At 41.9% G+C, this 26,076-nt stretch overlaps 1 protein-coding gene across 4 annotated transcripts in view; it reads left to right on the top strand.

Moving 5' to 3' along the window:
* LOC134342919 (AP-1 complex subunit gamma-1-like) overlaps nucleotides 1-26,076 on the top strand; it is a 137,484-nt gene that overhangs the window by 66,562 nt on the left and 44,846 nt on the right. For all 4 annotated transcript variants that reach the window (XM_063041617.1, XM_063041618.1, XM_063041619.1 and 1 more), the window contains 4 exons: nucleotides 2,930-3,043; nucleotides 4,883-5,023; nucleotides 14,968-15,022; nucleotides 15,112-15,234. In XM_063041617.1, coding sequence (XP_062897687.1) covers nucleotides 2,930-3,043; nucleotides 4,883-5,023; nucleotides 14,968-15,022; nucleotides 15,112-15,234 — 433 coding nt within the window. The remainder of the gene's footprint in view (nucleotides 1-2,929; nucleotides 3,044-4,882; nucleotides 5,024-14,967; nucleotides 15,023-15,111; nucleotides 15,235-26,076) is intronic.

Genomic DNA, 26,076 nt, shown 5'->3' with positions numbered 1-26,076 from the left:
TGCCCTTACACTTCCTCCCTTACCACCATTCAGGGCCCCAAGCAGTCCTTCCAGGTGAGGCAACACTTCACCTGTGAGTCGGCTGGGGTGATATACTGCGTCCGGTGCTCCCGATGTGGCCTTTTATATATTGACGAGACCCGACGCAGACTGGGACCGCTTTGCTGAACATCTACACTCTGTCCGCCAGAAAAAGCAGGATCTCCCAGTGGCCACACATTTTAATTCCACATCCCATTCCCATTCTGACATGTCTATCCACGGCCTCCTCTACTGTAAAGATGAAGCCACACTTAGGTTGGAGGAACAACACCTTATATTCCATCTGGGTAGCCTCCAACCTGATGGCATGAACATCGACTTCTCTAACTTCCGCTAAGGCCCCACCTCCCCCTCGTACCCCATCTGTTACTTATTTTTATGCACACATTCTTTCTCTCACTCTCCTTTTTCTCCCTCTGTCCCTCTGAATATACCTCTTGCCCATCCTCTGGGTCGTCCCCCCCCCCATCTTTCTTCCCGGACTTCCTGTCCCATGATCCTCTCGTATCCCCTTTTGCCTATCACCTGTCCAGCTCTTGGCTATATCCCTCCCCCTCCTGTCTTCTCCTATCATTTTGGATCTCCCCCTCCCCCTCCAACTTTCAAATCCCTTACTCACTCTTCCTTCAGTTAGTCCTGACGAAGGGTCTCGGCCTGAAACGTCGACTGCACCTCTTCCTGCAGATGCTGCTTGGCCTGCTGCGTTCACCAGCAACTTTGATGTGTGTTGCTTGAATTTCCAGCATCTGCAGAATTCCTGTTGTTAGATGCACATTCAGTAGGATCCTTATCTTTTTTAAGAATTTCAGATTATGAAGACACGCAGTCCTCTTTTTATTGTCATTTGGTAATGCATGCATTAAGAAATGATACAATATTTCCTCCGGTGTGATATCACAAAACACAGGACTGACCAAGACTGAAAAAAAACTAACAAAACCACGTAACTATAACATATAGTTACAACACTGCAACAATACCATAACTTGATGAAGAAGTCCATGAGCACAGTGAAAGTTCAAAGTCTCTCAAATGTCCCACATCTCACGCAGACGGGAGAAGGAAGAAAAACTCTCCCTGCCATACCCGACCACGATCCGACTCTAAGTCATCCGAAAACTTCGAGCTCTGATCAGCTCTCCGACACCGAGTACTGAGCACCATCTCTATCCGAACGATTCGAAATCCTTCTCAGTTGCCAACAGCAGGCAAAGCCGGGGATTTTGAGGCCTTCCCTCCGAAAGATTCCCAACTGCGCAGTAACGACAGCAGCGAACATTTTTCCAGATGTTCCTCTGTGCTTTCATGTCCCCCTCCATCAAATCAGAATTGTCCACGGCCCCTATTTAATGGATACGATACCATTTTTCACCGGAGGGCTGCGCGAGCTTTCTCTTCTCCCGCCAACAAATTAGGGAACTAGAAGCTCGATCAAAAGATTGAGGTAATTTACCTATAGATACTGCATCCCTAAAGGTTCTACATAACCAATGAGAAAGTATAGTAGAGAAGGATTTTAAAAATTCTACTGTATAACCGTCTGGACTAGGTGCTTTACCTGAATTCATCGAGGAAATAGCATTTTTTGTTTCTTCTACCGTAATAGGTACATCTAGTTTTAAATGTTCATTGGGTGGTAATTTTGGAATATTGAATTTCTTTAAAAATTCGTGCATTAAAGTGGAGTCATCAGGAAATCCTGATTGGTATAGAGAGGTATAAAATTCTTGAAAGGATTTGTCTATCTCATCATGATCAACTGTCAGAGTACCATCTTTTTACGAAGCTTAACAGTCTGGCATTTAACCAAAGCTGATTTCAGTTGAGTAGCCAGTAGTTTTCCAGTATTATCACCATGTATATAGAATTGACTCCTAGTTTTAATAGACTATGTTCCATTTGAAGTTCGACTCTCTCTTTATAAAGCTCCTGATTAGGAGCAATTGAATATTTCTTGTCAATCTCCTTATCAGAAAGGATTAATAGCAACTATTTATGATATAATTATGAAAATACAGCCAGGTATATTTGATAAAATTAAAAATGAATGGGAAAGGGAAATTCAACTTCGCCTACCTATAGAGAAATGGGAAAAAATTTTTCAATTAGTTAGCTCTTCCTCTATATGTGCTAAACATCCGCTGATACAATTTAAGGTAGTGCATAGGGCTCACATGTCTAAAGATAAACTAGCTTGTTTTTACTCCCATATAAATCCTATTTGTGACAAATGTCACTCTGAGGTGGCTTCTTTGACTCATATGTTCTGGTCCTGCACTTTTGGAAAAATTTTGGAAAGATATTTTTGATACTATTCCAACAGTTTGTGTTTTGATTTACAACCCCATCCTATTACTGCAATTTTTGGTTTGCCAATGATGGAACATAGATCTATATCCTCTTCAGCTTGTTGGATGATCGCATTTGTTACATAAATGGCCAGAAGATCCATTTTAATGAATTGGAAAGAGACCAACCCCCCTACTATATTTCAGTGGTTCTCCCAAACCAGTTATATGGTTGTGTTTCACTGAAGGCAGGGCTCCACAGATTCTTTGTTAACAGTTTTGATAGAAATTGTTGTACCCCTCAGTGGCCGAGAGATGCCAGAGTGGTTTCCTTGAAAATAGTATCTCAACTGCGATCTCTACAGAAATCTCCACTTTTATAACTCAGTGATTTGGATTCCCAGCACTGCACCTTGGAAATTTTGTTAAGCAAATAGTTCCCAATTTGCTTTCGTACTCTTTCTCTTATGGCATGAGAGCTGTTCCTTTACTTTCAGTAAATCTCCTTCATGGGATGTGCTTCCTCCCCCATCTATCCTTCTATATTTTTGTATTATTAAATAAAAATTCTTATTTCAAAAGGTTTTTATTTTCTGAAGGTACGTTGCATTGACATCACTTTTGAAGATGGTGCAGACAGACCACAATGCAGTGCAGAGACACCGGAGTACGATCGTAGACTGTCTCACTGACCTTGATGTCTCCATTAAAAGGTGATGGCCCAGTGACTTGTAAAGCAGAGCTTACACTGGTAATGGATAAATTTCAGCTTCCCGTTCCTTGATCCTTTAAGATATTGACATCAGTTAGTTTCCCAGAATTGTTATAGTCCAAACGAAAATTTCATATGCAACAAATAAATTGTTAGAAACAAGAACAGAGAGCGTAACACACAAAACATAATATGCTGTTGTGCTCTCTGTTCCCTGTTTCTAACAATATGATTTGTTGTGCTCATTCAAAACCAACTACAGGTCACTTGATGTTTCCTCATACTCCTAGTTAGATCTCCAATGTGCTTTTCTTACATTGTCCTCCCAGAGGTGATTTGTACATGGGCCTCGGGCAGCAGTTATTGATGAGCTACTTCATATTATGGGGTGGTTCTGTTACCAAATACCAGTCTTGAGTGGAAGCCACTTTAACTTAAAAACCAGTGTGCATAATGGCTTTAGAAACAGAAGGTTACTTTAGGGTACAGGGTGAGGTCATGATTAGTCTGAAGTGAACAGGGTGCTGCATATTCAGAAAGGGTGAAGGTCGAGTGGTGACAAGGTCAGAATTGGGTATTTTAGATTTTGCTGAGATTAATACTGGAAATTAATCCCAACACCACTCACCTGGTGATCCTTTAGCTTCTGAGCTTCAGGTAAATGGCAATAAATATCTGACCCCCACAGAATTTGTCTCCAACTTCATAACTGTAATTCACTCTGTGACTTGCAAATTAATGAAGTGTTATTTCTAGTATTTTATTGATCATTGATTATTTTAAGTAGTAACATTTTACACATGGTAGTTGATTAAAAATGGTTAATATTCTATTTGTAAAAATACAGGATATTACATGATAATTGTGATATTGCAGGATATGATAGGAAATATTTTGGAATGTGGTATGTTTCGAATTACACACCCAGGGTATGTTTATACACAGTGAAAAATGTTTCAGAGGAAGAAATTAAATGAGCCATTAAATCTAATAAGGGAACATTTCCTGGAGAGTGCTTATACCAATAATCTCTGCTACATTGGATTGGTGGCTAAAGAAAAACAACTGTAGATTATATAATTAGTATAATATTATCAATTTACACCATCTGTTGAATTTATAAAGTCATTTATATGAGATCTGGTGGAGTTATTCTAAACATATCCATTCACATCTTCAAAGGAATATCTGTGGATAGTGCTCATCCAGCAGCTTTTTCAAGCGATGTACATTTAGATCATGGCGAACATCACTGTAGATCTCGTGTATACATTTTCTCTTTCTTAATATGAGGGGTGATTGATAAGTTCGTGGCCTAAGGTAGAAGGAGTCAATTTTAGAAAACCTAGCACATTTATTTTTCAACATAGTCCCCTCCTACATTTACACACTTAGTCCAGCGGTCGTGGAGCATAAGGATCCCTTCTTTGCAGAAGTCGGTGTCTTGGACCTCCAGAAGTGGTCCACAGCAGGGGTGATTGATAAGTTTGTGACTAAGGTGGAAGGAGATAAGTGCATAATCACTCAAAGAGTTGAACTGCACGTGCATGTAACGAGAGCTGTATAACTCATCTCCTTCTACCTTAGGCCGTGAGACCAGGAACATACAGTCAGAGGTCACTTTATTAGGTACAGGGAGTGCCTAATAAAGTGATGACTGAGTGCCGATGTTGGGTAAAGGAGATGGTACTGGAGCCACAGGTGCCTTCTGCTTTCACTTCAGTTTTTTCTAATTTACAATTCATTTCTGAATCCAGATTTTAGACATTCTGAATGGAGGTTGTGCTACCATCTATGTAAGAGCACCTTTAATGCAACTACTTTGTTCTTTGTCACCTAGACGTGCGATGGATTTGTGCTTTGCCCTGGTTAATGGCAGTAATGTTCGAGGAATGATGAAAGAATTACTCTATTTTCTGGACCACTGTGACCCGGAGTTTAAGGCTGACTGTGCTTCAGGAATATTCCTGGCAGCAGAAAAGTAAGTGAGGAAATGTCATTCCCTTGCTTTTGCCTCAAGGCATCGCTGTTATACTTCTATGCCCAGGTTGATTTAAGCTACTAAAACCACAAATTTAGTTTGTTCTTGGACTGCTTACATTCTTGTGCTGAAGGTTCAGCTTGTGTGCAACACATGCATAATTTTGTGTTTAAAGATATTTATCTGCTGGTAGTCCTTAGCTCACATTTCTTCCACCTGTCACAATAATGTTTTTAATTTAACACTAAACTTCCTGTTCAATACAAAATCAATGTTTACCAAATATAGGATAGAGTTATAACATAATAAAGCATTGAAACAGGCCCTTCTGCCCAACTGGTCCATGCATCTTCCAAGCCTCTTCCATCCAAATACCTCTTAAATGTTGCAACTGTACCCACCTTGATCACTTCCTACCCTCTGTGTAAAAAAAATTCATGAAGTTAAAGATGAAACATTCTTTTCAACATTGTAAGCAAGATTGGTGTATTATTTTTGTTTTGTACAATTTTAGAGTGGGGAAAAAAGGAAAGGAGCACCATGCAAAAGTTTGGGCACCCCAAGAGATTTGACCTCTCTGATAACATTTACCAAGGTCTCAGACCTTAATTAGCTTGTTAGGGCTATGGCTTGTTCACAGTCATCGTTAGGAAAGGCCGGGTGATGCAAATTTCAAAGCTTTATAAATACCCTGATTCCTCAAACCTTGTCCCAACAATCCGCAGCCATGGGCTCCTCTAAGCAGCTGCCTAGCACTCTGAAAATTAAAGTAAATGATGCCCACAAAGCAGGAGAAGGCTATAAGAAGATAGCAAAGCGTTTTCAGGTAGCCGTATCCTCAGTTCATAATGTAATTAAGAAATGGCAGTTAACAGGAACGGTGGAGATCAAGTTGAGGTCTGGAAGACCAAGAAAACTTTCCGAGAGATCTGCTTGTAGGATTGCTAAAAAGGCAAATCAAAACCCCCGTTTGACTGCAAAAGATCTTCAGGAAGATTTAGTGGTAGTGCACTGTTCTACTGTGCAGCGACACCTGCACAAATATGACCTTCATGGAAGAGCTATCACAAGAAAACCTTTCCTGCATCCTCACCACAAAATTCAGTGTCAGAAGTTCGCAAAGGAACATCTCAACAAGCCTGATGTATTTTGGAAACAAGACCTGTGGACTGATGAAGTTAAAATAGAACTTTTTGGCCGCAATGAGCAAAGGTATGTTTGGAGAAAAAAGGGTGCAGAATTTCATGAAAAGAACACCTCTCCAACTGTTAAGCACGGGGGTGGATTGATCGTGCTTTGGGTTTGTGTTGCAGCCAGTGGCACAGGGAACATTTCACTGGTAGAGGGAAGAATGAATTCAATTAAATACCAGCAAATTCTGGAAGCAAACATTACACTGTCTGTATAAAAACAAAAAAAGCTGAAGATGAAAAGCGGACGGCTTCTACATCAGGATAATGACCCCAAACAGACCTCAAATTCCACAGTGGACTACCTCAAGAGGCGCAAGCTGTAGGTTTTGCCATGGCCCTCACAGTCCCCCAACTTCAGGAACGTGGACTCAGACCATGAGAGGTCTTGCGTCGGGCATCTTCATGCCTTACAAGGCGCAGATTGGAAGTCTGTGTGGGGCGCCACTCCTCGCATGCACTAGAGCAATGTGTGGTTAAGTGCCTTGCTCAAGTACACAAACATGCTGCCACAGCTGAGGCTTGAACTAGCAACCTTCAGATCACTAGGAGAACGCCTTGACTGCTTGGCCATGTGCCCAACACAAACCTAAACATCATCGAAAATGTGGATAGACCTCAAAAGAGCAGTGCATGCAAGACGGCCCAAGAATCTCACAGAACTAGAAGCCTTTTGAAAGGAAGAGTGGGTAAAATCCCCCAAACAAGAATAGTTTGGGCATCCCTGGTCAAAATTTCTGTTACTGTGAATAGCTAAGCGAGTAGAAGATGAACTGATTTCCAAAAGGCATAAAGTTAAAGATGACACCTTTCTTTAATATTTTAAGCAAGATTACTTTTTTATTTCCATCTTTTACAGTTTCAAAATAACAAAAAAAGGAAAAGGGCCCGAAGCAAAAGTTTGGGCACCCTGATTGGCTATACTTTGTAACACCCTCTTTGGCAAGTATCACAGCTTGTATACGCTTTTTGTAGCCAGCTAAGAGTCTTTCAATTCTTGTTTGGGGGATTTTCGCCCATTCTTCCTTGCAAAAGGGTTCTAGTTCTGTGAGATTCTTGGGCCGTCTTGCATGCACTGCTCTTTTGTGGTCTACTCACAGATTCTCGATGATGTTTAGGTCAGGGAACTGTGAGGGCCAGGGCAAAACCTTCAGCTTGCGCCTCTTGAGGTAATCCATTGTGGATTTTGAGGTGTGTTTAGGATCATTATCCTGTTGTAGAAGTCATCCTCTTTTCATTTTTGGCTTTTTTACAGATGGTATGATGTTTGCTTCCAGAATTTGCTGGTATTTAATTGAATTCATTCTTCCCTCTACCAGTAAATGTTCCCTGTGCCATTGGCTGCAACGCAAGCCCAAAGCATGATCGATCAACCCCCGTGCTTAACAGTTGGATTCTTTTCATGAAATTCTGCACCCTTTTTTCTCCAAACGTACCTTTGCTCGTTGCGGCCAAAAAGCTCCATTTTAACTTCATCAGTCCACAGGACTTGTTTCTATAAATGCATCAGGCTTGTTTTGATGTTCCTTTGAACCTTTTGAATAGAACAAAATGCCTACTTTACCAATCTCTCTATTTGTGTGGCTGCTTTCAGCGAACTGTGTGCTCTAATACATGGGTGTTTTCTATGCTAAGTACAAGAAAACTGCACTGAATTATCGCATCTGTTTGACTATTTTGAAATTATTTCTCATTTTGAAACCATATCGCTCTAGCAGATCTTCCTGTGCCACAGTTTGTTATGAAACCGTGCAGAGTAGAGGTAGATTGGATGTTTTATGTATGTTTTGAGGGAAAGTGTTACTCTTCCGGAAGTATAATATATTCACCTGTTATTGTAAATTGCAAAGTATAATTTACCTAAATGCTTGGGCTATCACAAAGCTTTGAATTCAAATGCAAAGCCAATTGGTAAGCTGTAAATTACTGACAATGAACATGTAGGGATTGCACAAAGTCTGGTCACTACAACTAGCAATTGAGACATTGAAAATAGGTGTTTGCAGCAAAATGAGGAAGAATAGAAGCACGAAGTATTTAATAGAAATGAATTGCAAGGACAGATTTCACTATTTTTAGTAGCTGTTGTCAAAAACTGTTTTATAAATTGTCACAATTATTCAGTCAAGTTTCTTTCAAGTTTTGTTGCAGACTGAGTTTCTTAATGTTCTTGTGACCTGGTGGTGATATTTAATAAATTGTGTTGGATAGTTGTCCAAAGTTTTTCTCAATATCTGCTCAAATATTTCTTCCACAGTGTGCATGGATTATTTAATGTCAAGCATTGGTAGGTCGCAGCTGCAGCAGTTGACCATATAAAAAGTAGGGCTGAATCCTGTCAGTATTTCAGCATCTGGAGGAATTTGCATACACTATACTGCACTGGAAATGAAAGGAATGACATCTGACTTGCGGGAAAACATTGGCAGTACTTGGGCACACTCCTCTGTTAAATTCTGTGCCACAATAAATTCTGGGTTTTGAATTTGCAACAATGTGACAGTTTGTTCCACTTGGGTTTGGGAATCTATAAAAGTATTAAGTTCCCTAAACCTGTCCGATTATCCGATTTCATTTGTCTTTTTCTTGAATATTATTGGAAGTTTAAAGCCTATGTTAAATTGAATTCAGATGTTTAGAAGATGGCTTCCAATCCAACTGCTGGTTTCGTTTTGCATTTCTCTAAGTGTAGAGATGACATTCAATAGCACCAGCAACTTTGATGTATGTTGCTTCAATAGGAAAAAGGTTGTTTGCCCTGCTGTTATATGGTTCATCGCATATTAAGATGGGAGCAGTGATTAAGCTCACTAAACTGTTTCCCCATTGATGCACATAGCATAAATAAATATAAAGGAAAGCTGAATTCTACACAGCAAGTTTCTTAAACTTGTTCAGAATCTGCAGACGTTTATTTGATATGTTTCCACAATATACTTCAGGTGTATTAATGAGCAACAACTGTTTAAAACGTGTATTCAATGGAGTATGAAAGCCTCAAAGAGGGTAAAAGTTTTGAGGTGGATCCTGGAAAGCTTTTTAACACAATTTAAAGATAGACCAATTAGAGTGTCAGTAGGAGACAATTTTGCAGATAGTGACCATAAGTCTGTAAGTGGTTGTGGAGAAAGATGGGGCTAATTCAGGAATCGAGATCTTAAACTGACTAATTTATTTAAAGTAGGACTGATTCTGGCAAAAGTAGTCTGGGGGTATCTGTTTGCCAGTCTGCATCTGCACAATGGGAAGTATTCAAAGGAGAAATAGCGAGTGTTTGGGGCTAATGTACTGCTTTGAAGGTGAAAGCCAAGGGTGACAATTACAAGAAATATGGGTTGAATAAAGAAAATAAACAAGACATATAGTAGCTGGGAAAACTATAGAGGTTGGGTGACCTACAAGGTGTAGGTTGCTAAAAAAGCATATAGGAGTCCCAGACATCACTGGTAGACAGGTATATTGAGGACAAAATAATAGACGGGAATAAAGTAAGACCCATTGGTCCACAAGGCAATCTGTGCACACAGCCAGAAGCTATAGGTGAGGTCATTAAGGAATATTTTTAATCAGTACTCATAAAGGCAACAGTTTTATAGTTGCAGAATTCAGCAAAGGGGAAGGTGAAATTCTATTAGATTTCTATAAAGGGGAAGTATTCAATGCTTTACTGGTCTTAAAGGTAGGTAAATCTTTGGGGCAGGATGAGATTATTTTCAGGCTTCTCCAGGAGGCAAGGCAAGAGGTTGCTGGGTTTCTGGCTGAAGTTTCTAAATCTTTGCTGACCATGAGTGAGGTAATAAGAGGCAAATGTAGTCCCCCATTTCAAGAAGGCCAGCAAGGAAAATTCTGGCAATTAGGGACCAGTGAGCCTAGCATTGGTGGCAGGGAAGTTATTGGGTATAAAAAAAAAGCCTGAGGGACAGAATTAATGATCACTTGTTGGTCAGAAATAGCCAGGCATGACTGTATAAGGGAAGATCTTGTTTGACCAATCTGGTTGAATTTTTTGAGAAGATAACAGTGTACTTATGAAAGCAGTGCAGAAAATGCGATTTACAAGGATTTCATTATGCCTTTGAGAAGGTCCCACATGGGAGACTGGATCATAAATATAGGTCCATGAGATTGCAAATGAAGATGGGGTGATTGGATAGTGTTGCTTTTGTGATTGGATGTCTGTAATTAGTAGTGTTTTGTTAGAAGTCGGTGCTAGATCCTTGCTTTTGGTAATATACGGGAATGATTTGGATCCTGTCCTTCCTGAAGCAGAGAAGGTTTGGCCAGCATGTGTTTGTCTTGGGGAAGACAACTTCTGGCCCAGCCAAACTGAGAAATCTCATTTGTGTGGATGCTGCGTAAGGTGTTGCCCAGTGACAAATCCGTACCGCAAAATATCAGCTGGTACACCATATGCGATTAAGCAATTGAGCTTTATAATTCTTATCTGACTATAGTGTTAGTAAAGAAAATAAAAAGAAAAAGGGCCCATTTTAATGAAACAGTCTTACGTGCACGTTGGAGCTCACAGTTCCTTCCATTTGTTCCCATCAGCCTCCTCTGAGCCTCGTCAACTCCCACACCCTCGCTCCAAGTCCACTCCATCCTGCAGTTTACCAACTCTCTCCACTTGCGTCTTCTCTCTTCATCTCTCCCCAGCAAAAGACAGCGAATACCTTCTCTCAGACACACAAGAAGGAATAACACGCCTCTCATTCAGTGGCGCACATTCCAAGGCCCCCGTTATCTCTAGTCATAATGCAGACACTGCTGCTGCAGAGAAACCATTACATTTGCAGTGAAACATTACAGAGAGGCCATTATATTAGCAGTGAAACCTTACAGAGCATTACACTCTCTCCCCATCAAATTTAGTCATGTCCTCACGACGTTGACATAACTCGCCAACCCTTCTTGCAAAGCACAAAGTCCAATCCAGGTGTAAAAGGCAGTGACATGGCTCCCCTAAATGGTAGGGGCCACACTTTGTTCCCCTGGTGCTACATAGGCCAGTCTATCTGGGGGTCTCCTAATTCTCTGATACCTCCGTTCCCCCTCACCTAACTCTTCAGGTTCCAACACTACTGGGGATACTTCTGGTCTAACTGGTGAGGCCTTCTTGGGCTTATAACTCGTGCCCACCTGCAACTCAGACCCCTCTATCCCGTGGCCAAGCCCTGCTTCATCCCTCGCAGGGTCCTGCTGCAACCCAGGCTGTCCACAGATAGTCCCCCCCCAATTTCACCTGACCCAGTGAGAAAAGGACTGGGAGTCTCTTCCTCAGTCAATGGGGAGTTAGCAAAAGGCAGCATATGCTACACATCCAGGTCCTTGTCCTCTTGAGTCAGTATCCCTCTCAGGTGGAGCCGGCTTAACCTCTCCTACTGTTGGCCCTGCAATCACCCCACGTCTCTGCAGAGTCCTCTTACTAGATGTATGCTCCAGGTCGGGCTCTGGGTCTACCTGCACCTCTTGTCCCAGAGGCAGAAGGTGGTTCCGATGGAGAATCTTGACAGGCCCATTCCCATCCTCAAGCTTCACCCTGAAAACTGGCAGATTTGCCATCTGACTCTACCATATAGGGCATAGCCGCCCATCGATCAGCCAGCTTATGCTTCTCAGGTAGCCCCAAATTCCTTATGATGACTCTGTCTCCCAGCAGGAGTTGGGAGAACCTCACCTTTTGATCATACCGCCTCTTATTTCCTTGATTCTGCTTGGTGGCAGCTGTGACCCCAACTAATTCATAAGCCCTTTTCATATCGGACACGTACTTCAGGTAAGTCTTTGGTTGCAAGTCGCCCTCGTCAGTCCCAAAACAAAGATCAAAGGGCAATCTTGCTCGTGGTCCTTGACTTTTTGACTCCAAGTATGTCCAGTAGATCATGGATGAACCTGCTCTCTAATTCCTGTCCCTGGTCACTATGTACCCACCTGGGGAGGCCATAATAAATGAAATACTTCTCCCATAACACTTTGGCCACCGTGGACATCCTCTGGTCCTTGGTAGGAAAAGCTTGCGCATGTCTGTGTAGTGATCTGTGATGACTAAGACATTCACCGTGTTGCTGGCATCGGGTTCTATTGACAGGAAATGCATACGCACCAGGTCCAACGGCCCCGCACTCTGCAGGTGGGTCAAGGGAGCTGCCCGCATAGGCAGCATCTTCTGCCGTGTGCATCGAATGCATGACTTGCAGTAATCTTCAACCTCCAGCTTCATTCAGGGCAGTAAAACCGGTCTCTGAGCAATCCATAGGTCTTTTCAACCCCCAAATGTCCAGAATCATCATGAAGTGACTTCAACGAAATCCTCCAATACTTCTCTGGCAGAACCAGCTGGCAATGCCGAGGTCGGACTGGAGGTGACATGACCTGGTATAGGATCTGGTTCTGCAACTCTAACAGAGGCCATTCTCTCAGTAACGGAGGCACCGCCATGTGTTTCATCTTCTTCCCCTGAGCCATGTCTCCCTTTTCGACCGATGACCAAATGGTACCAATGCACGGGTCATCTCACTGAGCAGCTGCCACTTCCCCAGAATTCAATTCCAGCAGCTGATTTGTCTTCACAGCAGTCAGGTTACAGTAAACTTGTGGAACGGCGTCATCAGAAGCTCCCAGTTGAGCCACTGTTCGATCCTGCCCCTGCTTTCCCTCTGCTTTCATGGTGATGGCAAACTGACACATGGCCTTCACCCCCGGGGCAGGGACGCTCTCCCACTCTTCATCCCTGTCCAGTCCCTCATGTGCCCATCAGGACAAAGCATCTGCATCAGTGTTCCTGCTTCTCAGCCAGTACTTCAGGCTGAAATCATAGCCAGACAACGCTGCCAACCACCAATGGGCTGTGGCATCCAGTTTCGCCAAGGTCAAGATATAAGTTATCGAATTGTCCGTACTCACCTTAAACTTGGCCCCATAGAGGTAGTCACTCAGCTTATCCATTACCGCCCATTTCAACGCTAGAAACTCCAACTTGTGCATGGGATTGTTTTTCTTGAAGGGCGACAGACTCCAGCTGACAAATGCAACGGGTCTCAACCCAGTGCCCTTATCCTGATACATGATGCCCCCTAAGCCCTCTCGGCTAGCATTGTGTGCAGTACATATGGCAATTGGGGGTCCGCAAAAGCTAGCATTGGCGCCTGGTTCAGCAGCTCCTTCAGCGACTGAAAGGCCTCTACATATTTTGCATCTCACCTCAGGCCAAAGGGCTCCGATGGCTAAGATATTCTCCACCCTCCTGCTTTATTTCCCCCTTCCTGCCTTCCCCAAGGGAGGGTAACCGCACAGAAGCTAATTCATCGGGTGACTCACTTTCGCATAGCCCTTGACGCCACAGAACCCGAGGAACAAGCGCAAAGGGCTCACAGTCTGGGGTCTTGGCCAGGTGGTCACCGCCTCTATCTTAGTTGGACCCTAGCTACTCCATTCTGTGAGACTATGTGCCCAACATAGCTGACAGGCATTTTGCAGAACTGGTACTTGTCCAGGTAAAGGTTTAACCCTTCATCTTTCAAGCGACCCAGCACCTTCAGTAGCCTCACTTCATGTTCTTCCAAGGTGGACCCATATACTATGAGGTCATCCAGATACACCAACACCTCAAGCAAATTCATATCCCCCACCATCTTCTCCATAACCCACTGGAAGGTTGCAGGGACTCTCGATATGCCCTGGGGCATCCTTTTGAACTGGAAGAATCCCAGAGGACATGTACATAAATGCCATCTTCTCTTTGTCAACCTCTCTCATGCTATCCACCCCTCAAGTCCAGCACACTGAACCACTTCGCACCACTCAGTGTGTCTTCTATCCTTGGGACCGTATTCTGGTCAGTAGAGGTTGGTGCTAGATCCTTGCTTTTGGTAATATACGGGAATGATTTGGATCCTGTCCTTCCTGGAGCAGAGAAGGTTATGTAAGTGGGGACATGATTAATTTGTATGAAATTAGGCAGTATAGACAGGATTGATTGCCAGTCAAACATTTCCCCATATCAGTGATGAATAAAACTTAAGAGGACAGAGATTTAGGGTTAGGGCAAGAGACTTGGGGGAATCTGAGGGGTATTTTTTGTTTTACCTAGAGAAATGAATACTGGATTACACTATCTGACAAAGTACTGGAAGCAAAGTCACTGACAGCATTTGTAAATTGTCTAGATGAGCACTTGAATCACACAGGTAGTAGAAGGTTGCAGACCAAGTGCTAGAAGATAGAATTAATACAGTTAGTATCCACTGGCCAGCATTAGCCAAATGGCCTTTTTCCATGCTCTGCTTTTGATGCTATAATGTGTTTTGAAGTTAATTTGTATTGCACATTGCTTCTTTATGGACCACTGTAAGTTGCTTGGAGTTGAGATAATGGAAATATTTGTGGAATTAGGAAATTATCCTGTAATGAAGTATGAGCAATAGATCAAATTTATAAGAATGACAAATGATCTTGTGGAGAATTACAAGATTATGAGTGGGGTAGCTGGAGCATCGGCTAAAAGCCCCTGTCTTCTATCTGATAAATCTAGGTCTAGAGCACATTTTCAAATAAGAGTCAACATTTTGGACTGAGTTCTTTGGAATTTGTAGCTGCAGAGAGCTGTAGCTGCTTTGTTATTGAATGTGTTCAAAGCTAAGATTGGGGAATTGAGTAGCAAAGGAGGTTCAAGGTGCAGTTTGGCTTGGTCTAGCTATACTTATTTTGATTGGGTATATGACCTAATTTAATGTTACAAATCGTGGTCTTTTCCAGATATGCCCCCAACAAGCGATGGCACATTGACACCATCATGAGAGTGCTTACCACAGTATGTATCACCTCCAGGCACAATCTCTGATATTTGCTCTTCACAGTTGTCAGAATGCTGTGGTACTTTTTTTTTTACCTTCTCCACAGGCTGGAAGTTACGTCCGAGATGACTCCGTGCCTCTGTTGATTCAGCTCATCAGTAATGCAAACTCTCTTCATTCATACATTGTGCAGAAACTTTATCAGGCTATTCGTGTGGATATTTCACAGGCAAGTTGCAAAATATGCTGTTTACATTTATTAAAAATAAAGATATGTTTCTTATATCATTGCAAAGTACTTGGTACAAGATACTGTATTTAACTCTATTTCTGATATCTGTATTAAACCATACAGAATAATGTTTATGGTGGCAGAATCCAACCTGATCTTACTTCCCAACTTCCATATAGTAGTTTGTGCATTCCAAGTGCTTTTGAAATTTGGATTCTACCTCTGCTGCTCTTAAGGCAGGTTTATAGAGAGTGAAGAGTGGCCAGTCTTATCTTGCTAAAATCTGTATCCCTGAGTTTTTTATCCTCTCTGCTGATAATAACAGAACCCAAAGCCCCTCGTTACACTACACAATTCCTCGGCTGCCTTTTCCAAAGAGAATAATTTAGCCTATTTCTGTTTGTTATAAATAGAATTTTCCAGTCTAGCTGCATTATTATAAAAGCCTCTGCATCCTCCCTGATGTTCATTTGCTGCTCAAAACCACACACAGTACCTGAGTTATGACTTGACTAACCTTTTTTGAGGTAGTTAAAGTGCAACCTCAATTTTGTATTCTATGCTGTCAATAAAGTGTTGTATCATATTTACCTTTTGTTTGGTCATCTTATCTTCATTCTTATCATTGTTATGTGGTTATTCTTATTTGGTCATTTTATCTTGCAGCTATTTTTGGGGATCTATGGACATCCCCTTGAGTATGTTCCTCTGGCTTTCTCGGTTTCTTGTCATCCATTGTCCCATCTCCTCCTCCAATGCATTATCTGTGCTTCTGAAATTTATCTACAGCATTTATTTTGCCATCTTGTCACTCTGTTGGTATTTCCTGAAACCTGGTTCTCTCCCTTTTACTCTAAAAACAATTGCATTTTCTGCAGTCATCTAAATGGAGCCTCCTACTTTTAAATACATCTGATATATTCCAGGGAAAAGTGTTTTCTTAAATCCTGCAGAACTCCACAACAAGCTTCTGTATTAGTTTCTGTCCTAAGTTATATTTCTAATATTTGCCCATCACCCATGTTTACTTGATAGACCCTTAATTTTATGCTTTATCATTACTTCTCTCTTTAAACAGCTGGTCCTGGGTATTATGCCTCTGGACAGAAAGGACTGAAACATGGTTAGAATTTATTTTCCTCCCTTCCCTTATCTGTCTTGGATATGCTTCATCTCAGTCTAATTTTATATACTTTAATATACTAAATCACCTGTTTCCTCTCAGTCTCCTCTTATCCATTCATAAGTATTGTATGCGCACGGTCACCAATTTAGATAAACTTGAGGCATAACTGTTATTGTTGGCCACGTGCACTTTGTTTGGTAGCAAACAGATTAGTTTGGTCTCTAGAACTTTTGTCATTTTTGTTAACCTCTTCTCTTGTCTTTGGTCTCCTTTGATAGCATGCTGGTGTTTTAATTTCATATAACTATTAGACATAGGAGCAGAAGTAAACCATTTGGCCCATGGAGTTTGCTCCGCCATTCCATCTTAGCTGATCCATTTTCCCTCTTAATCCCGTTCTCCTGCCTTCTCCCTGTAATTTTTTCCACACCCTGACTAATCAAAAGTGTATTGGTACACCCAGTGACTAGAACTTCACAGCAACCTGTGGCAACAAATTCCACAGATTCATCACCTTCTGGCGAAAGAAATTCCTCCTTCAGAATCTCCATTCTGAATGGATGTTCCTGTATTTTGAGGCTGTGCCCTCTGGTCCTAAATTCCCATACTTTTAGAAACATCTGCTCCACATCCACCCTATCTGGGCCTTTCAACATTCAACAAGTTTCAGTGACATCCCACCTCATTCTTCTAAATTCCAGTGAGTACAGACCCAGAACCATCAAGTGCATCTTGTATGTTAACTCTTTCATTCTTGGAATCATTCTTGTGACCCTCTTCTGAGCCCTCTCCAATGTCAGCACATCTTTTCTTAGTTAAGGGGCCCAGAACTCAGAAAAGATACTCCAAATGAGGTCTCATCAGTGTCTTATAAAGTCTGAGCATTATATAATTGTTTTTATATTCTAGGAATGCTAACATATTTGCCTTCCTCACAACAAACCCAACTTGCAAATTATGGAATCCTTCCCAAACCCCTTTGCACCTCAGATTTTTTAATTTTCTCCCCATTTAGAAAATAAACTCTGCTTTTATTCCTTCTACAAAAGTGCATTCACTTCAAGACCCTGTGTTTCATCTACCACTTTTTTTGCCCATTCTCCCAATCTGTTTTAAGACCTTCAGACTCCCTGCTTCCTCAACACTACCTCTCCCCCCCACCCCCACTATCTTTATATTGACTGCAAACTTGGTGACAAAACTATAAATTCCTTCATCCAAATCATTGACATATAACGTGAAAAGAAGTCCCAGCACTGACCCCTGTGGAACACCACTGGTCACCAGCAGTCAACCAGAAAAGGCTCCCTTCATTCTCACTCTGTTTCCTGCCAATCTGCTATTCCTCTATCCATGCTAGTATCTTTCCTGTAATACCACGGGCTCTTAACTTGTTAAGCAGCCTCATGTATATCACCTTGTCAAAGGCCTTCTAAAAATCCAAGTACACAACACCTACCCATTCTCCTTTGTCTATCCTGCTTGTTATTTCCTCAAAGAATTCCAACAGATTTATCAGGCAAGATTTCTCCTTGAGGAAATCATGCTGACTTTGGCCTATTATATCATGTACATCCAAGTACTGTGAAACCTCATCTTTAACCGTGAACTCCAACACCTTCCCAACCACTGTGATTAGGCAAATTGGCTTATAATTCCCTTTCTTCTGCCTCCCTCCCTTCTTGAAGAGTTGAGTGACATTTGCAATGTCCTCCAGAACAATACCCGAGTCTAGTGATTCTTGAAAGATCGTTACTAATGTCTCCACAATCTCTTCAGGTACCTCTTTCAGAACCCTGGGGTATTGTCCATCTAATACAAGTGACTTACCTACCTTAACCTTTCAGGTTCCAAGCACTTTCTTGTGAATATTAGCAGATGCACTCACTTCTGCCCTCTGACATACTCGAATTTCCGGCGTAGTGCTAGTGTCTTACACAGTGAAGACTGATGCAAAATACTTATACAGCTCCAACTCCTTGTCCCCATTACTACCTCACCATAGTCATTTTCCAGCAATCCAATATCTACTCTCGCCTGTTTTTCTCTTTATATATCTGAAAAAAAACCTTTTGATATCCTCCCTGATATTATTGGCTAGCTTACCTTCATATTTCATCTTTTCCCTCCTTATGGCTTTTTAGTTGCCTTCTGTCGGTTTTTAAAAGCTTCCCAGTTCTCTAACTTCCCACTATGTTTGCTTTATTATATGCCCCTTCTTTTGCTTTTATGTTGTCTTCGTTCAAAGTAAATTTATTATCAAAGTACGTATGTCAGCATATACAACCCTGAGATTAATTTTCTTCCAGTTATACTCAATAAATCCATAATTGAACAATAACTATTATAGAATCATTGTAAGATTACACCAACTTGGGTGTTCAACCAGTATCCAAAAGAAAACTAACTGTGCAAATACAAAAAAAATGAGTTAATAGTAATAAATAAACAAGAGATAACTATTGAGAACATGAGATGAAGAGTCTTTGAAAGTGAGTCCACAGGCTGTGGGAACATGTCAATGATGGGGCAAGTAAAGTTGAGTGAAGTTATCCCCTTTATTTCAAGAGCTGAATGGTTGAGGGGGTGTTATCAGTTCTGAGGCTCCTGTACCATCTTCCTGAAGGCAGCAGTGAGAAGAGAGCATGTCTTCGGTAGTGGGAGTCCCTGACAATGCATGCTGCTTTCCTGTGACAATATTTCATGTAGTTGTACTTAATGGTTGGGAGGTCTCCACCCGTGATGGACTGGGATGCATCCACCACCCTCAGTAGGATTTTCCGTTCAAGGGCATTGGTGTTTCCATACCAGTCTGTGTTGTAGCCAGTCAATGTACTCTCCACTACATATCCCTTGTCAGCCATGTTTGTGTCATTCTGCTTTCATAATACTGCTTTGGGGTGTATCTGTCCTACACCATAGAAACCATAGAAAAACTACAGCATAGAAAAACTATAGAAAAACTACAGCACAGAAACAGGCCTTTTGGCCCTTCTTGGCTGTGCCGAACTATTTTGGCCCTTCTTGGCTGTGCCTAATCCCACTGACCTGCACACGGACCATATCCCTCCATACACCTCCCATCCATGTATATGTCCAATTTATTCTTAATTGTTAAAAAAGAACCTGCATTTACCACCTTGTCTGGCAGCTCATTCCATACTCCCACCACTCTCTGTGTGAAGAAGCCCCCTCTAATGTCCCCTTTAAACTTTTCCCCCCTCACCCTTAACCCATGTCCTGTGGTTTTTTTCTCCCCTTGTCTCAGTGGAAAAAGCCTGCTTGCATTCACTCTATCTATACCCATCATAATTTTATATACCTCTATCAAATCTCCCCTCATTCTTGTATGCTCCAGGGAATAAAGTCCTATCCAATAGGGCTATTCAAAGCCCTATTCAACCTTTCTCTGTAACTGAGTTTCTCAAGTCCCAGCAACATCCTTGTAAACCTTCTCTGCACTCTTTCAACCTTATTAATATCCTTCCTGTAATTTGGTAACCAAAACTGAACACAATACTCCAGATTCGGCCTCACCAATGCCTTATACAACCTCATCATAACATTCCAGTTCTTATACTCAATACTTCGATTAATAAAGGCCAATGCACCAAAAGCTCTCTTTACGACCCTATCTACCTGTGACGCCACTTTTAGGGAATTTTGTATCTGTAGTCCCAGATCCCTCTGTTCTACTGCACTCCTCAGTGCCTTACCATTTACCCTGTATGTTCTACCTTGGTTTGTCCTTCCAACGTGCAATACCTCATACTTGTCTGTATTAAACTCCATCTGCCATTTTTCAGCCCATTTTTCCAGCTGGTCCAAGTCCCTCTGCAGGCTCTGAAAACCTTCCTCACTGTCCACTACACCTCCAATCTTTGTATCATCAGCAAATTTGCTGATCCAATTTACCACATTATCATCCCAGATCATGGATATAGATGACAAATAACAATGGACCCAGCACTGATCCCTGTGGCACACCACCAGTAACAGGCCTCCACTCAGAGAAGCAATTCTCTACTACCACTCTTTGGCTTCTTCCATTGAGCCAATGTCTAATCCAATTTACCACCTCTCCATGTATACCTAGCGACTGAATTTTCCTAACTAACCTCCCATTCAGGACCTTGTCAAAGGTCTTACTGAAGTCCATGTAGACAACATCCACTGCCTTCCCTTCATCCACTTTCCTGGTAACCTCCTCGAAAAACTCCAATAGATTGGTCAAACATGACCTACCAAGCACAAAGCCATGTTGACTCTCCCTAATAAGTCCCTGTCTGTCCAAATGCTTGTAGATTCTGTCTCTTAGTACTCCCTCCAATAACTTACCCACTACCAACGTCAAACTTACTGGCCTATAATTTCCTGGATTACTTTTTGATCCTTTTTTAAACAACAGAACAACATGAGCCACTTTCCAATCCTCCGGCACCTCACCCGTAGACACTGACATTTTAAATATATCTGCCAGGGCCCCTGCAATTTCAACACCAGTCTCCTGCAAGGTCCGAGGGAATATCCTGTCAGGTCCTGGGGATTTATCCACTTTAATTTGCCTCAAGATAGCAAGCTCCTCCTCCTTTTCAATCTGTACAGTTTCCATGATCTCACCACTTGTTTCCCTTAATTCCATAGACTTCATGCCAGTTTCCTTAGTAAATACAGACGCAAAAAAAACATTTAAGATCTCCCCTATTTCTTTTGGTTCCACACATAGCCGACCACTCTGATCTTCAAGAGGACCAATTTTATCCCTTACAATCCTTCTACTCTTAATATACCTGTAAAAGCTCTTTGGATTATCCTTCACTTTGACTGCCAAGACAACCTCATGTCTTTTGGCCCTCCTGATTTCTTTCTTAAATATTTTCTTGCACTTTTTATACTCCTCAAGCACCGTATTTACTCCCTGTTTCCTATACATGCCATACAACTCTCTCCTTCTTTATCAGAGTTGCAATATCCCTTGAGAACCAAGGTTCCTTATTCCTATTCACTTTGCCTTTAATCCTGACAGGAACATACAAGCTCTGCACTCTCAAAATTTCTCCTTTGAAGGCTTCCTACTTACCGATCACATCCTTGCCAGAGAACAACCTGTCCCAATCTTCGCTTTTTAGATCCTTTCTCATTTCTTCAAATTTGGCCTTCTTCCAGTTCAGAACCTCAACCCTAGGACCAGATCTATCCTTGTCCATGATCAAGTTGAAACTAATGGTGTTATGATCACTGGAACCAAAGTGCTCCCGTACACACACTTCCATCACTTGTCCTAACTTGTTTCATAGAAACATAGAAAATAGGTGCAGGAGTAGGCCATTCGTCCCTTCGAGCCTGCACCGCCATTCAGTATGATCATGGCTGATCATCCAACTCAGAACCCTGCACCAGCCTTCCCTCCATACCCCCGATCCCGTTAGCCACAAGGGCCATATCTAACTCCCTCCTAACAGGTTTCCTAACAGGAGATCCAATATTGCATCCCCTCTAGTTGGTACCTCTACATATTGATTTAGAAAACTTTCCTGAACACATTTTACAAACTCTAAACCATCTAGACCCCTAACAGTATGGGAGTCCCAATCAATATATGGAAAATTAAAATCCCTTACCACCACAACTTTGTTTCCTGCAGTTGCCTGCTATCTCTCTGCAGATTTGCTTCTCCAATTCTCGCCGACTATTGGGTGGTCTATAATACAACCCCACTAATGTGGCCATACCTTTCCTGTTTCTCAGCTCCACCCATAAGGACTCAGTAGACAAGCCCTCTAATCTGTCCTGCCTGAGCACTGCTGTAACATTTTCCTTGACAAGCAATGCTACTCCCCCACCTTTCATTCCTCTGCCTCTATCACATCTGAAACATCGGAACCCTGGAACATTAAGCTGCTAGTCCTGCCAATTCTGGGACCGAATTGCTCCCAGAAACTCTGGCCATTACTGTTCTGCTAGGGTCCCATTCAAATCAACTTTGGCCAGCTTCTCTTTCATGCCTCTAATTCCTCCACTGAAATACTGATGCATCTGATTTTAGCTTCTCCCTCTCAAGTTGCAGGGTGAATTTAATCATATTATGATCACTATCTCCAAAGAATTCCTTTACCTTAAGCTCCCTAATCAAATTGGGTTCATTGCACAACACCCAATCCAAAATGGCCTTTCTCCTAGTGAGCTCAACCACAAGCTGCTTTAAAAAGGCATCTCGTAGGCATTCTAGCACCAATCTGGTTTTCCCAGGCTACTTGCATATTGAAATCTCTGATGACTATCATTACATTGCCTTTTGACATGCCTTTCGTATCTCCTGTTGTAATTTGTACCCCACGTTCTGGCCCACAGCCTGTATATAACTCCTGTCAAGGTCCTTATACCCTTGAATTTTCTTAAATCTATCCACAAGGATTCTGCATCTTCCAATCCTATGTTAATCCCTTTCTAAGGATTTGATTTTGCTTTTTAACCAGCAGAGCCACATCACCCCTTCTGCCCACCTGGCTGTCCTTTTGATACAATATGTTAAGCTCCCAATTTATAATCTTCTTTCAGCCACAACTCAGTTATGCCCACAATGTCATATCTGCCAATCTCTAACTGATCATCTGTCTTATTCATATACTGCATGCATTCAAATATAACACTTTCAGTCTTGTATCCATCACCCTTTATCGATTTTGTCCCCACGTTACACTGCAACTCATCCTACTGACTCCAATTTTGCCTTAACATCTGCCTGTTCTCCCTGAGGGTCTCACTACACATTGCACCTGCTTGTATACCAACTGCACCATCCTCAGCTCTATCACTCCAGTTCCTATCCTCTACCAAATTAATTTAAACCCTCCCCAACAGCTCTAGCAAACCTCCCCACAAGGATGTTGGATCCCTCGGCTTCAGGTGTTACCCGTCACTTTTGTACAGGTCGTACCTTACCCAGAAGAGGTCCCAAGATCCAGAAATCTGAAGCCTTCCCCTCTGTACCCGTTCCTCAGCCATGTATTCATCTGTCAGATCATCTTATTTTTACCTCCACTAGCATGTGGCACAACCTGGAACTTTTCAGCTTTCTATTAAATTCCCTAAATTCTCTTTTCAGGGCCTCCTCCCTTTTCAAAGTTCAAAAGTACAAGGTGCATTTATTATCAAAGTATGTATACTATATACAACCTTTAGATTTGTCTGCTTACAGGCAGCCACAAAGCAAAGAAACCAAATGGAACCCATTTAAAAAAAAAAGCGACCATCAAATGCCCAATGTGCAAGAAATAAAAATAGATTGTGCAAACATTAAAAGTAAGCAAATAACATTCAGAACTGAAGTGAGTCCACAGCCAATCATCATTGCAGCGGATCCAGGAGTCCGTTAGTTGCAAGCCACAGTGACAGTTCGGCACAGAGATAATTAAACCTCACGGAGCAACAAGCTGAACAGTGGCCCCTCCCTCTTCTCTGGCCGCAACACCCTGAATCTTTTCAATCTGGCCTGGCACTTAGATTGGCCAAAACCTTAGGGATTTCCTTGCTCTTGGATATGGGCCCTCTGCTTCGATATACTCTCAGCCCAGGCCTCAACTGTCTCGATTCAGCCCGTGTCCGACCTTTCCATCTAGACCAGCTCTTAAGTCGGCCAAACAGCGGTTTGTTCCTCTCTCTCAGGCCCAGGCCTTGCCACCTCAGTTCTATCACTTAGGATTGCCTCCAAGTCCACTCTAGCAATGGCCAAACATTGGCTCATTCCATGCTCGCGGGTCTGGGTCCCGCCACCTCGATGTGGCCCATACCTACCACAACCATCTTGCACCTTCAAGACTTCAGATCACGCTGCAAAAGTGCCAGGTTGTACACAGCATTCAAAGGCTCAACTGGAAAGGGAAGTTACAGGCTATTGATGGCAATGATTATTTCTGAGAAAAAATGTGATTAATTAAGTGGTTGATAGTTTTGTTTGCTACCAGCATGTCATTGGCATGTTTCACCAGACCACCTTAAACCAGATCAATTTCCTTCCAATGTAACTATGGAATCCCCTATCACTGTTGCAGTCCTCTTCTCCACCAAACCCCTGCACTTCCCTTCTGAGCCACAGTACCAAACTCAATGTAAGAGACCTGGTCACTGCGGCACCCACCCCCCACCGATAAGTTGTCCCCCACAACAGTATCCAAAGCAGTATACTTATTATTGAGGGGAATGGCTGCAGGTGTACTCTTCACTAGCTGCATATTTCCTTTCCTTCTCCTGACAGTCACCCAGGTACCTACCTTCTGCAACTTAGGGGTGTCTACTTCCCTGTAGCTTCGATCTATCACCTCGTCATTTTCCTGTATGAGCCAAAGGTCATCAAGCAGTAGCTCCAGCTCCTTAACATGTTCTCTGAGGAGCTGCAGCTCGGTGCACCTAGTGCAAATGTGGTTATCTGGGAACCTGGAGGTCTCCCAGAATTCACACGTCTCATATAAAGAACACATCACAGCCCCTAGAGCCTTCCTCACTATAGTAACTGACAAAGAATGAAGAAACTTGTCTTGTCCAAGCTTGTTGAGCCGAAGCCTCCCCACTCTAACACTGGTCCACTCACACAATGGCCACTCAACTTGTCCCTACCTTATTTTTATTTACCCTTGCAAACAAATCATGATACAATTAGGCTGCCCGAAAAAGTTGAGAGCTCACAAGTGCTACTCTTTAAATTGTCTGGAGCTTCCTCTGTTGTTTCGATTGGACCACCGGAAAAAACTTACAATTTGCTCTTTCTCAATCTTGGACTCTCAGTATGTGGTATAAGGTTCCGTTGTTCACTTTATTGAAAGTTGCATGTTGCTGGACAGTTGTCCCTACATTCTCAATTCATTCTCTCTGCCCAGCTTGATCTTGCTCACATTTTATCCCTTCTCAGAACTGTGATTCTTCAGCCAATTCAATACCTTTTCTCCCCTACCATCTCATTTGCAAACCCTTTTGTCAGGAATGTGAATCACTGAAAACCAAAAAAAAATTGAAATCTAAAATAACAGAAAATTTTAAATACTTGAGTATGTTCAGAATTTCATGTCATTATTTTGGAGAATCAGTTATCCTTTAATGCTTCTGATTCAGTAATCACTATGCTACCATAAATTCACCTGTCTATATCTGCCCTGAATAAAAAACACCATTGGAAGATCTCAGCAAATGAAATAGCATCTTTGGAGACAAATGTATATCAACATCTTCATCCACTAAATTCTACAGTATTCTCTTTTTTGGTAGATTACCATATCTGCAGCCTCTTCTGTTCTGTCCTCAGACTTCCATGTTGGCTTCTTACTATTTTGTCTCTGCTACCTTCAAATTTACTTAGAAGTTGTTATTGTTACAAATATGAACTGCAATCCTTGACTGTTCAAGGATCCTTGATAATCCTTGTCAACCCCCTCCGCTTATAACAACTATTTAATCATGAAGATGTATAAAATGTTTGAATAAATTACAGTCACTCACTCAATTCAGCATTACAGTAACAGTCTTGGCTAAATTCAATTTAACTTGCTAACTCTGCCTTGGCTTTTATTTCAATTATTGCATTATGTCTTAGTCTTCCCATTTTGATTAATAGCAAGACAAGAAATCTGGTTTGGTAATATTTCAGACGAGTGAGCATTTTGGTTCAATCTCTATTGGATGGCAGTGTTTGCTAAAGTTGAAACAACCAGTTGCTCTTTGCT

The sequence above is a fragment of the Mobula hypostoma genome, chromosome 2 (genome assembly GCF_963921235.1).
Source record: "Mobula hypostoma chromosome 2, sMobHyp1.1, whole genome shotgun sequence".
Taxonomy (NCBI): Eukaryota; Metazoa; Chordata; class Chondrichthyes; order Myliobatiformes; family Myliobatidae; genus Mobula; species Mobula hypostoma.
The sequence above is the reverse complement of the archived record's forward strand: the minus strand, read 5'-3'. Positions and strand labels throughout refer to the sequence as shown.